This window comes from Phascolarctos cinereus, unplaced genomic scaffold (genome assembly GCF_003287225.1).
Source record: "Phascolarctos cinereus isolate Bilbo 61053 unplaced genomic scaffold, phaCin_HiC Scaffold_5;HRSCAF=322, whole genome shotgun sequence".
Taxonomy (NCBI): Eukaryota; Metazoa; Chordata; class Mammalia; order Diprotodontia; family Phascolarctidae; genus Phascolarctos; species Phascolarctos cinereus.
In genome coordinates, this window is record NW_027555958.1 from 154,805,427 (window position 1) to 154,818,723 (window position 13,297).

General features: G+C 40.2%; 1 protein-coding gene across 1 annotated transcript in view; it reads left to right on the plus strand.

Annotated features, from left to right (window-relative positions):
* RTN4IP1 (reticulon 4 interacting protein 1) overlaps positions 1 to 13,297 on the plus strand; it is a 54,275-nt gene that overhangs the window by 17,617 nt on the left and 23,361 nt on the right. Inside the window, 3 exon segments of the mRNA XM_020976950.2 lie at positions 516 to 564; positions 2,622 to 2,758; positions 7,157 to 7,340. Of these exon segments, the coding sequence (XP_020832609.1) occupies positions 516 to 564; positions 2,622 to 2,758; positions 7,157 to 7,340 (370 nt within the window).

Sequence of the window (13,297 nt, forward strand, 5' to 3'; positions counted from 1 at the left end):
AAATTGAAATTAACTATTCTACAAAAAAATTGAAAGAGGAATTGCTTTGATTCCAAATCAGCTACTGATATTTCTTGTTTCAGAGTGAGCAGCTAATTCAGAGTTGGTGTTAATAGTCAGTACCAAAAAACCTACTAAGTGGCCTTCTGTGATCTGTCAAGGGAAATTTCATAGGGACCTCCAGTGTGAAGTTTCCGAATACAACCTTGCCCCTTCTCCTTCAAGTCAGTAGCTGCAAGTGCAGTTTCTAACAGCTCACACTGTGAGTCAGGTTAAGCTTTTTGAACTTATATCAGCTCTTTAAAATCAGCAAAGTATCTTTTGGTAAATGTACCCAGTCCAGTAAATCCTAATGACCTTAAATTAGTGCCCCTAACAAAACTGTCACATTGTCAGGGAGTAGCTTAGAGTGTCTGATTCAATAGCAACAAAATATTATTGCCTGTTCACTAATTAATTGACTTGTATTCTTGCTGGATGTATCATTAATGGTTGTAATTTCTTTTGCATTGCAGTGTTCTAATTTTGGGAGCTTCAGGTGGAATTGGTACCTTTGCTACACAGGTAAAGCGTTATATTTACCTTGCAATTTATTTAAATATGTAAATCTGCATTTTATAGACATCCTATAGAGCCCAGAGAAGAAGGAGAATATAACACATTACCCGTTCTTCTCAATGTGATTCTTCAAGGAGAAAAACTTACTAATGTAGAATGTCTTAACATTTCCAGGTGCTTTTCTTCATTCAGATAACAAAAGGGGGAAAAATAGGAAGGGAAAGGACCTGGAAAGGAGGAGAAGATATGAAATTTAGCTATTGGTAGAAAAACTCCCAGTATTGAAATTGTTTGTTTAAACCTTTTGGCCAGTTTGTTCTTTATTAAGGTATACACAATGAAAGTGCTAGGTAGCTAGGGGAGAAAAACTATTAAGTTCTTAAGGGAAAAAAGGGTGGAAAATTTATTGAATTGTTTCACCATGTGGTATAAATTATTCCTAATGATTTAATGCTCATGCTGCCTCGAGCTCCTTTCACACTCTCCTTTCCTCTTCTCAGATAGCTCTCTATATATGTGTGTATGTGCAAACACACACACACACACACACACACCTAAAATTAATGTAAGTAGGTGCTTAGAAAGCAATTTCCTTTTTTCTTGATGGTTTCAGGTTTATTTTAATATTAGGAAAGTGATGGTCACTAATGAGCTATTCTTCCTGGAACACATTACTAACACATTTGCATCTAATTGGGGACTGCCATTATACTCAATCAGCTTTTGACTTCAGTCCTTGAACAAAATACATTTTAGATGATTTTATCCCTGAATTTTTTTTTTCAGATTGCCAGACTATAAACACAGTGGCCTTTATTGCTTGGAGAAAGTAGGTGTGGGGCAAGGTTGAGGGAGATGGGAAAAGTTCTCATGGGGTTTCAAAGCCCTTTTTTGTGGCTGTATGAGCTATGAGAGTAAAGAGGTTTCTGGTGAAGTTCGTGAACAGGCAAGGTTAACATCTGATCTGCCATGACCTTTAGTTATCTTGAGACTATGTCCTGCCTTAGTTATAGGTGATAGGAGATGCTCTTCAGGTAGTCCTAATTACATAGCTTTTGGAAAGCTGAACGTATTGTAAAGTCACTGTAATTGACTAGGAAAAAAATGCAGCAGTTTTCTAGAATATTCTTGCCATTTAACTTTGACAGAATTAGAATTTGGCTCTTATTTCTGTTTAATTCTAATTCTGGACTGTAGCTTATTCTCCGAACCAGGGGATTCTTGACCTTTTTTGTCTCGTCTGATAAATTTTAATATTACTCTGTTGCTGCTAATCGTAATTAAGGTAAATGCTAAATTTCACTTTGAGGTTAATGAAAGTAAAGATGTAATTTTTCCCTGCTTCACAGGTTCCCTACAATCTATCCACAAACTCTTACTGCTCTATGTATGTGGGAGGCGGTACGCCTAGTTAGCTGGTATACCTTACGGGGGGGGGGGTGTCATACAGTGAAAGTGTGTTGGATTTGGAGTAAGAGGGCTTGGGTTCAAATCCTTTCTCTTGATAACCTCTGGGGGCCCTTTTAGATCCAAATCTGTGATCCGCTGATCCTTTCTATTTGCATTAAAACACAAATTTTTCTCACTAAACCTTTAGAAAGTCTTCTTGTTCCAGCAAGTGACTTGAGCTAAATACTTAGATGACAAGCCCCTCCTCATTTGTTACTGAATAGCTAAGAGTTGGTGTCCGGAAGTGTTTGAGCTGTCCTGAGGCAGTCACCTCTCAGTGAAGAGGAGTGCACAAGTGTTAGCAGTGTTGGAGTTTAGGGTACATCATGCCAGCAAGGTCAAACTTAAGGAGATGATAAATGTAAGCATGATAAACTTACAGAAATCTCAGTGGTTGTTGCTTTTATTAATTAATTTTTTTTTTTGTTTAGACTGGTTGTGAGATTTTTTTTGGTGAACAAAAATTTATTTGGTTTTTTGGCTTCTTTCTTAGGTGACTTCCTTTTGTTCTCTTGAGAACTAGGCTCTTAGTATCCTCCAGAGATTAAGCTGACACGCGTTTACTCATTTCTAATCCCTAAAACTTTATTTCCTTTAAAAAAATTATTTTCTAGTTGCTGAAAGCGTGGGGCGCCCATGTGACAGCAGTTTGTTCCAGGGATGCCACTGACCTGGTAAAGAAGCTTGGAGCAGATGATGTAATTGATTACAGATCAGGAAATGTGGAAGAACAGTTGAAATCCTTGAAACTGTACGTATGGACACAATTTCACACTGGGGAGATGGGAGATGAGGCATTGGGCAGATGGCATGGGTGTCCTGTTTCTGGATGACTCGATATCCAAGTATCATTCTGGTCTGTAGTTATAGCTTTAGAGAGATGTCTCTATAAAGAAATTCCTTTTTATCATTAGAATGATAAGTAAATGCGCTAATATCTTTGAGTGATGTCCCTAGGAATAACTGTCTGTTCTTATTGATTATCTGTGATGTAAATGAAATAGCACCTTTTTGTTTATCAGAGGTTAGTATAAAGTAAATGTCTAACTTGTTTGTTGGTTGTACTGTTTTTAATACAACCTGTGATTTCTATGCAATTGCTGGTGATATTTGACTTTCCTTTTCAGTCATCCTTTCCAAAATGTAGTTTTTGAGCAGAAGGGCATAGGATTGATTCTGAATTCTGTTCTTTGACTTCCATCCCCACAGGACCTGGACACTCTAAGAGGCAGTGTCATTTACATAATACGTGGTCAACAGCATAACCCCTGTTCTTTTCCTGTGTCAAGCAGGGAAGCTCAGTAGATAGAGGGGTAGGCCTAGAATCAGGAAGACCCAAGTGCTAAATCAGCCTCAGACATTCACTAGCTGTGTGACCCGGGGAAAGTCACTGAACCATTCTGTGCCTCAGTTTCCTCAGCTGTAAAATGGACATAATATTAGCACCTGCTTTGCAGAATGGTTGTGAGGATCGAATGAGGTGATATTTATAAAGCCCTTAGCACAGTGCCAAGCGCATAATAAGTGCTTACTAAATGCAGATTTCCCTCCTTCCCTCCTCTCTAGTGTTTTGACATAATAAGGCCACAACAGAAACAAGAGGAAGATCAGTGTTTAAATGGCAACATGGAGAGTTGCCAGGGTTCTGTGCTTGCCTGCATTCAAGTCTTGTGTGTTTGCTTGATGTTTACCAAGCAAATGCCAGATGTAGAGGTAGATAGAACCCCTCCCCACTCAGCTGCAAGGCCCTGCGAGAAGCACTTTGTGTGAAGGTTGGGAGGTCAGTGGCTTCCCAAGGTGAGACTTCAGCGGAGACAGTGGATCAAGCAGTTCCGGAGTTGGTGTTACCAAGGGGTTTCAAGGGGTTTCTTTTTCTAAGTTTTGCTCTTGGGACAAAGACACCAACTGTCACTGCACTTAAAATGAGAAAATAAACACAAGAATCTTTGTGCTCTTAGTTTGAGCCAGATCATAGGTATTTGTTATTATTTTTATAGATCATGTTTCTATGATGCTGTAAGACTCCCGTTGCTTTCTTCACAGCAGTTCTTGGAGGGATGTAGTACAGTTATGATAAATAGACATATATGTAACACTTTAAGGTTTTCAAAGTGCTTTACATAACTCCTATCATTGGAGTCTCATAACAGTTCTTGTAGGTACTATTGTTACTATCAACGGTTGAATTCCTTGCCTGTGGTCACACAGCTATTAAGTATTGATGGGGGGGGTATGAAGCCTAGTCTTCCCATTCCAAGTCCAACACACTGTCCATGATCCCAGTCTGCCTTTGAGACTGAGTTGTCACTTTCCCAAGGATGCAGAGCCAATAGAAATGTGTGGTGCAGTCTCTTAATTACTACCCTAGGCTGCTTCAGCTGGTAGTGGGTAGTCAAGGTTTTGGAGAGCCAGACTGGCCAAGGATCCATGTTGCTGGTCTGAAGCATTGCCACCAGTTCTGGTGGTCCTTAGAAGTGGGAATGAATGAATGCACGAGCAAAGCATTAAGTTAAATTGCTTTTCAGCCATGTCTAGCTCTTTGTGATTCCAATTGGGGTTTCCTTGGCAAAGATATTACCATTTCCAAAAATATGCCATGTCCTTCTCCAGCTCATTTTACAGATGAGGAAATGGAGGCAAACAGGGTTAAGTCACTTGCCCAGGGCCACAGAGCTAGTAAGTGTCCAAGGCCAGATTTGAACTCAGAAAGATGAGTCTTCCTGACTCCAGGTCCAGCACTCTGCACTATGCGCCACCTAGCAGCCCTAATTAAGGGCTTACTATGTGCAGAGCACTGCGCTAAGCCCTGGGGATGCAGATAGAAAAGGAAGACAGGCCTTGCTCTCCAGGAGCTCACGTTCTAGGGGGGAAACAACAGATGGGGAAAATCTCAGTTGCCAATCAGATGGAAAGTCCCTGGGTCTTAGGGTTCAGGGGCAAAACAGATGTCACTGCATTTTCTATAATGTCATTTCAGCTGATAAAGTGTTACTAGGAATGACTGAGCCCACTGTCTTAGAGGACAGAGGGGAAGAGCCTGTGTCATCACTGCTCCCTTGAAGCCCATACTGCAGAGGCCTCTGTTACTCACATGCCTCAGCCGTATGGCAGGACACAGGAATGCCAAGCCAGTCCTCAGGGGTGTGAGTCTGAAAGCAGTCATAGACCCTGGTTGGTCGATTGGGCTCTTACCTAGTGATGAGACTGAGCTGCCTATTCTCTTGGCCACTCCTCTACTGGGAGACTTGGGAAAGCAGCTTTGGACTAAGACCAGTGTGACTGCCCCAGGCTGATAGCCCGTCTGCTTTGTATTTGATACATGACTATAGACACAAATTATTTTTCAAGAGAATGAAATAACTTCCAGATAGTATTTCCTTTTAAGAAATTAGCAAGTGAACCACTTCTTCCCCAGTCCTGGGCACTTTAGTCTAACTAAACTGCAATCCACAAGGCTTGATATTCAGTAGCCTTTGTTTGCCACCTTTTATACTGTCCCCATACAGTGACTTAAACTATTATGCAGAATCAGTAATAGGTTTCAAGAATTCCACTATCTGACTTTATCATTTGATGGAGCTAGGAAGGGGAAATGATTTGTGAAAAAAGCAATTTTTGTCTTGTTTTCTTTTTAACCAGTAAGCATGCCAATCTGCTGGTAGACATCTTTTGAAGTCTGCGGGAAAAAGAATACTGACTTGAAGTCAAAGAACAGGGGTTTTAATCCTGTTTCTACCACTTATTACTTGTGTGACTTTGCTCAAGTCATTTAACCTCCTTGGACCTCAGTTTCCTCATCTATAAAATGAAGGGAGAGGAAGATGGGCTGGCGGTTCATTCCAGCTCTAAACCTGTGTTTTATAATCCTTGTAGCTCTATGGAATGATCACGTGATCTTCCCTTTTGTACAATGAAATGGTTAGGGCCATATGTATTGGATGCACACCAGGCTCCTTGCATGGGTTTGTGCTCCTTGACATATCATGGGATCATAGATGTAAAACTGGAAGGGCCTTCAGAGATCATTTAGTTCAGCTTTATAGATAAAGAGACTGTGGCCCAGTGAGGGGGAGCGACTCTTTCCTTCCCTTGGATAGCAGATAGCAGAATTGGGCTTCAGAGTCAGATCTTTTGGGTCTAGACCCAGTATTATTTTCTAACTCAGTGATGAAGAACTGATCTATGGGCCCATATGTAAGTCTTGATTTCATTTAGAAACCTTATTCCTAGTTAGATGAAATTAGGACAGTACGGTCTGATGGAAAATGCAATAGCTTCGGAGGAGAGGACTTGGGTTCAAATCCTACACTGGATGTTACCTGAGTGACCTTAGACAGGATCCAAGGGCCTTGGGCCTCAGTTTCCTTATCTGTAGAAATGATGGTATTTTGATTAAGCTTCCAGGCTTCTTCCAGTTATAAATCTATGACCTTAAGTATCTGTAGCCTACTTCAGAACCTCTACTGTTAATATTAAAAAACAAACAAACACAGGGACAGCATGCAAAGCATTGCAAATGTCCTTGATCCAGGGATTCATTGTTAAATGATATTCTCTGAGTTCTATGATAATGGTATTTGGTGAGACTTTGGGGGATATGAAGCATCTTGGTTATTGTGGAATGGTACTTGGATTCACCAGTGATGTTTTACGTGAAGCCAGACAAGTACCCAATGTAAGGAAATTTAGGAAGTCAAATTTTATAAGCAAATCCTAAGAGGGAAGACAATGGTTAGATGAAAATCTTTTTTGTGTATATTAGAAAGTGACTTGAGTTTCACGTGGGTGAATGGCAGGACCCCTGGTTATTTCCTTCAAAACTAAAACAGTTCTTAAATGTATTAGAAATGAAATAACACAATGGGTCACATTTGACCTATTCTTGAATTCTCTACACTTGGGGAAAAAGGTGAGAAGTCCCAGCACTTAAATAAGTCTGTGTCACTTAAAGTGAACACACAATAGAGATTGGATATCAGAGCTACATTCAGCAAATTTATTTGTTAGTTGTCACTGAAGTATATGTGGCAAAACCCATCACATGGTTTTCTACTCTTTGGTTATAGAAATGTTTCTGTACGCTCAGCTGCTTCTTCCCCACCATTCAGAATAAAGGTTTACCAGACTTTCTTGGTTTTCTCCTTTCCAGGTTTGACTTTGTCCTAGATAATGTTGGTGGAGGCACTGAAGATTGGGCTCCAAAGTATCTCAAGAAATGGTCAGGAGCCACATATGTGACACTGGTCACTCCTTTTCTGCTCAATATAGACCGGCTCGGAATAGCAGATGGCATGGTACAAACAGGATTTACCATGGGCTCTAAGGCACTGAAGGTAGGAGGAAAATGCTTTGCAGACTGTAGAAGCATCTGATGCTGAGTTTGTAACTTCCCAAAGCTCAGCCAACTTCTTTATGTCTTTGCCCCACCTAGGTTACAAGCTCCTCTTTTCTCCTTTGCCTTTACCATAAAATCTTCTGCCCTCTTCCCTATGCAAAACACATACTATCCCTTTAGCATGAGTGTGATGGGACTGGCCCACTGTCTGGAGGGCCAGTCTATACTTTGCCTTGTTTTCTGTCCTGGGCATATGTGCTGATGCATCCACATTCTCTTGACTCAGCCCCCTGCCAACAGCAAAACCTATTCTGAGATGGCAGGAAGAAACAAAAATGCCTCTTCTCTCTGGAAGCTTACTGATTCCCAAGAGACTTGAACTCATGACTCTAGTCTTGTCAGCAGAATGCTTAAACCAACCAAGCCAACTAGTGATAAGGAACTTTGACACAGAAGAAATAGAGAAAGACAAAAAAGAAGAGACTTCTTCCACTCACATGAAGCACACATAGGTACTGGTGACTGAAAAACCTGAGAGATTCTTTATTTTCCCCCAATTCACTTACCTGCCCACGAACAGTACGTACCATGTTGTCCTACCTGGAAGGTAGGTGTGTATGTGGAAGAGGGATCTTACTTTTCCTTTGTCTCTTCTCTCTCCATACTTTCACAAAGCTCAGAAGTCCTTAAAGGTGCTTAAATCAGAATGTAAATTTTCTGTACTGTTTCAATGTTGATCGCCCAGCCTGGCCTCTTGCCATACCCACCTTCAGAGCATTCTGCTGAGAGCCAGACAAATACTGGGGTTTTTTTACTTGTTTTTTTCCTCTCCCTTATTTGAAAGCCAATAGCAGTAATCTCTCACTGGGGAAATGCTTTTAAGTAGTTTATGATCTCATGTTGAAAATACATACAGTTAAAACTTCATTGTAATGCCCCAGGATTCCCCTGACTCCACCAGTTTGCTTACTCTCTCTCTCTCTTTCCCCTATAAATATAGAAGGAGAAAAGGGAAGAGTCCTTGCAAGCTGTTTGAAAATGTATTAAAGAAGTTCTTTTATTTTTTAGATCAGAGTTTCACTTTGCCAGGGTAATGTGCATTAAGGAACTACCAAAACACATGGCAGAGTGATGAAATACCTCTTCTCCCAGTTGATTTCCAACGGAGTTTTGAGAAAAATCAAACTTCCCTTTCTAAGGGCAGTCTTAGAGGTATATTTGATGGGATTGGGATCTGGGCCCCAGAGAGGAAAAACTCTGGATTTTCCCACATGGCCAAATCTCTGGCATTTGCCTGAGGCTATAATCCCATCAACTGGCCTTTCCTTGTGGCTATACCCAATCTCCCCTCCATTGTTTTACCTCCCTATGGCCCCTGGCCGTTTCCCACACTTCTCCCCAGCTTGCTGCCACTCCCATCCAGATCTCCTTAGGCCTCTCCTCCAGTCACCCCAAACTACTTGGCCACTCCTAGATCCCTCATACAGGCTTTCTGTATATGAGGTCCATCTTGTCTCCATTAAGATACTCTGATTCTTATAATCTAGCCACTGCTCTGATTTCTTAAAATTTAGCCACTGCTGGGATTCTTATAATCTAGCCAATAGTTACTAATGTTCAGACTCCTTAAGAGTCTGCCCAATATGACGGATGTTCTAATAAACCTGGTCTTTGGCTGAAAGAAGGCTTAGGTCGAATTCTGGACCCGCGTATCATGATATTGGGGTCCCTGGACCCCTGAACCATATCATATTTGCTCATAGAATTTCAGATGTGGAAGGGAATTTAGAACTTGTGTCTGGACAGAAACTCCTTTTATAATAATCCAGCAAATGTCACTTAACCTCTGTTCAAGTACTTCTAGTGATACGGAACCCACTTTCTCTTTGGGGAGAATTTTTTTTTCCAGTCAGTGGCAAAGTTTATTGTAATGTCAGTAGAAAGAAGCTGGCAGGGTTCCTAGTGAACCTTCAATTTAATGAGGGTGAGACTGATGCTTATATACAAAAATGACAATGAAAGGCTCTGGATGGGATTAAGGAGTGGTAAATAATCTAGAGTGGGTCATTTGCTAAGGTGAAAGGACATCAAATAGGCTAATTAGGTGATCTAGATAGGATTAAGGAGTGGTGAGTATATGCAAGTAGTCTCAGGTGGGGCAAGAACAACAGTGAAAGGAATGTCAAATAAGATAATTAGGTGATCTAGCTGGGCTGGTTGGGCCAATTGCCTTGGGTGAAGGTGCCAGTGATCAAGGCTGCTGGAAAATTCAGGGACTGGGTGGGTTGCTTTCAAAGACATGGTTTTTTCCTTTTAGGGGTCCAGGTCTCATTACTCTGTCAAACAAATGGGACCCAAAATCTTTGGGGGAAAGAGGCAAAGGTCTCAGCTTCTGAAACTGCTTGTTGCTGACAAGGAGCTTAGAGCTCTCCCTGCCTCGAGGGGGTCCCAAACTGACCACAGGTTGTATCCAGGGAACAATGGGGGGACATGGGCTGTTTGCTACCAACTGTAGGTGAATGGCCTGTAGTCTGGAAGATGAGAATTTTTTTTCCTTGAGGCTTAATCTGCTTTCTGCAACTTTTATACACTATTCCTATTTCTACCCTTCAGGAAGAAACAATAACTATGTATAACTATATATATATAAAATATATATATATAACTATATATATATGTATATATAAAAAACAGCTCTTTGGATACTTGAAGATGCTTATTGCTACACCACCTCCCCAAAGTCATCTTTTTTTTCAGGTTAAATATTCCCAATTCCATTACCTGTTTCTCAGTCTTCCATTTTTCTCACCTTCTTGGTTGTATTCATCTGCATATAGTCCATCTTGTCGTTGTCCTTCCCAAAATGTGTTCAGAACTGAATGTTATGAATGAATTAATAAATGAACAAATGTAAAAATGAAAAAAAAATTTAGCCTGCACTTTCTGTATATAAGTTTCTGTGTATAACTTACACATAGAAGTTACACAGTGTGTGTTACACACTGTGTAACACACATTGTGCTAAGCCCAGGACATAAATACAAGCAATCGGGGCAGTCCTTGCCCTCAGAGAGCTTACAGTCTAATAGGAACATGAAACATATATGGCACTGGTGATCAGTAAGTGTTGATTTGGAGAGAGAAGTCAGAGAGCATGGTGATTAGAGTAATAAGGCATTTCATTGAGATGCCCTTGCCAGGATTGGTAGTACTGGTTTCATGAGTGTTCTCAGAACTCTAGTTGGAAAGCAGGGCAAAAAAAAAAAAAGAGTACATACATGTAACATGGCATGGAGATGTCTGGAAAGTGGTGTGGTGGCCTGAGACTGGGCATCTGAAATGCTTACCAATCGGAAGATAACTTCAGTTCTTTATAGGTCTGGATGGATGTTGGAGGAGGCATAGCATGGTCACTGGGAAGTGTGTATTCCAGATAGAGTCTGACAAGGGCAGAGTACAACAGAATCAACATCTGCCTTATTTTGAACACAGAATCAAAATGGTAGCTAATAGGATGTCAGATTGTTGACTCATTGAGCTTGTAGTGCACTAATGCCCCATGTCTTTTCCACATGAATTATTGTTTAACTGTGTCCCCTCAATCTGGTACTATTGAAATGAATTTTTTGAACTCAGGTATAGGATTTCACATTTATCCCTGTTAAATTTCATCTTATTTTGATTTGGCCAGTCATTCTAGCCAGCTTGTATCTTTTCAGATCCTTGATTCTGTCATTCACTGTATGAGCTGACCTTCCTAGCTTAGGTCATTTGTAAATTTAATAAGCTTGCTATTTGTACCTTTGTCTAAGTCATTGATAAAAGTGTTGACTGAAATGAGAATGAGGACAGATCTTTAGGTCACTCCACTAGAGGCTGTCTTCCAAGTTGACAGCTGCCCATTAATAACTGTTCAGCCAATTCTGAATGTACTTAACTGTACTTTCATGGAGCCTACATTTCACCATCTTAGCTGTAGCAATAGCATGAGAGATGTTGTCACATGTTTGAAATCCAGACCTACCATCTCTGTGGTATTCCTCTTATCAAATGACCTTTTCAGAAAAAGAAATAAGATTTGTCTGGCATGACCTATCCTTGATGAAGCCATGCTGGCTCTTAGTGACCAGTCACTGCTTCCTTTTCTAAATGCCCATGAGTCATTCCTTAAATAAAAAGTTTTAGAATTTTGCCAGGAATCTAAATCAGACTCAGTGGCTCATAGATTGGAGACTCCTCCCTTATCCATTGCTTTTTTACTTTTTTTTTATGTTTTTTTTCCCCAATTTCATTTAAGACAATTTTTAACATTCATTTTTTAAAATTTTGAGTTCCAAATTCTCTCCCTTTCTTCTCCCTTCCCCCCTCTCTGGGACAGTAAGGAATTTGATACAGGTTATACATGTGCAAACCGTGTCCATTTCTTGAAAATCAGGACAGCATTTGCTCCAGTCCTGTAACGCCTCTTCTGTTTGCCATCATGTTTTAGAAATTATTGCGGAGCTCAGCTATCACACACACCAGGGCATTTGGTTATAATCTGTCCAGCTCTGATGATAAGTGGAGCTCACTGAAGGTACCCAAGTACTCTCTTAACCATTTCCTCCTTTGCTTTGGATTTAGCTCCTTCATCATTTTTATTCTCTCCTTCCAGTCTGAAAAGTCATGCTCCTTGATAGAGAAATGGAAGCTAAGTAAGACTTAAGGAATTTTCCCATCTCTCCGTCTTGTTGTCATTTTCTTATTCACTTCAGATAGTTTGATCTTTCTCTCATGCCCCACGTAGCTTAAGGAGAAAAAAAAGTAGCCTTTTGGTTGTCTTTAGCATTCAGAGCTGGTACAGGACTGTGCCATTAGTTTACATCACTGTAAGAACTGCTCGGCAGTGGGTTCCTGCTGTAACTACATCTGTTTCCTCAAAGGCCTCCCCTTTTTCCCTCCTCAGAAATAGTTTGTAAGTGGGTCACTAGAATTTTATTCTTCCTGTCCACCTTGGGCTGTCTCTTATAGTTTTAGGCCACGAGGTCTTACTTTTTTTCCTCTGAATTCTTTGAAATTTACTGCCCCCATACCCAGAATGTATGTTATTAATAACATTTATATTAACAGTAACTTTCACTTGTTTCTTCATCATGGATTCTAAGAGCAGGTAGTTACTTTCTCCCAGTAGTCCCATCATTTTTCATTTTATCAACCAGTGAAATCAGGTCTTGTTCCAAAACCAGCAGATCCCTTGAACAGTTCCTCCGTATTTGATAAAGTTAAATTGTCATTGAATTAACAAAGAATTTGTCAGCTGCTGTGCTTTTGGCAAAGAGAGATATAATATGTATCCCAAAATATTGAAATCCTCCATTATTTCAACATCCTTTTTTCTGGGTTGGGTTTGTAATTTGTTTCCTAAATTCCTCATTTAATTCCTACTTTTTCCAGGTGACTTGTAATTGAGAACTTCTGCTGTATTGCCTTCGTCTGTCATTGTTATTCCATCAATCCAAGCAAAAAGCAAAAACATTTCTTTTTTCTCCTACCATACATCCTCAGCCGTGTTCTAGTCAACATGCTCCCCTCTCTAGATCCTGAATTCCATATGTAAATATAACTTCTTAATCAACAGTACCATTCCCTTTATCTGTTCAGTTCCTTTTGAATAAAATATATACTATTTCATAGTCATATTTTGGTCATTCTAAATCTCAGTGACACCTGTTGAGTCGATTTTGTCTCCTTGTATTGAGATCACAAGTTAACCTTGTTTATTGTCATAATTTTGTAAACGTACAGTGTGTGAGAAAAAGGGCCTTGTGACACAATGGGAAGAAAATTGGGTTGGAACTAGGAAGGTTAGGTTTAAGTCTCACTTCTGACACCTGCTGGCTATATAACCAAGTCATTTGACTCTTGAGTCTGAGATTTTTTTTCCCCACACCTTTGGTATTATCTTCCTTTCCTTCA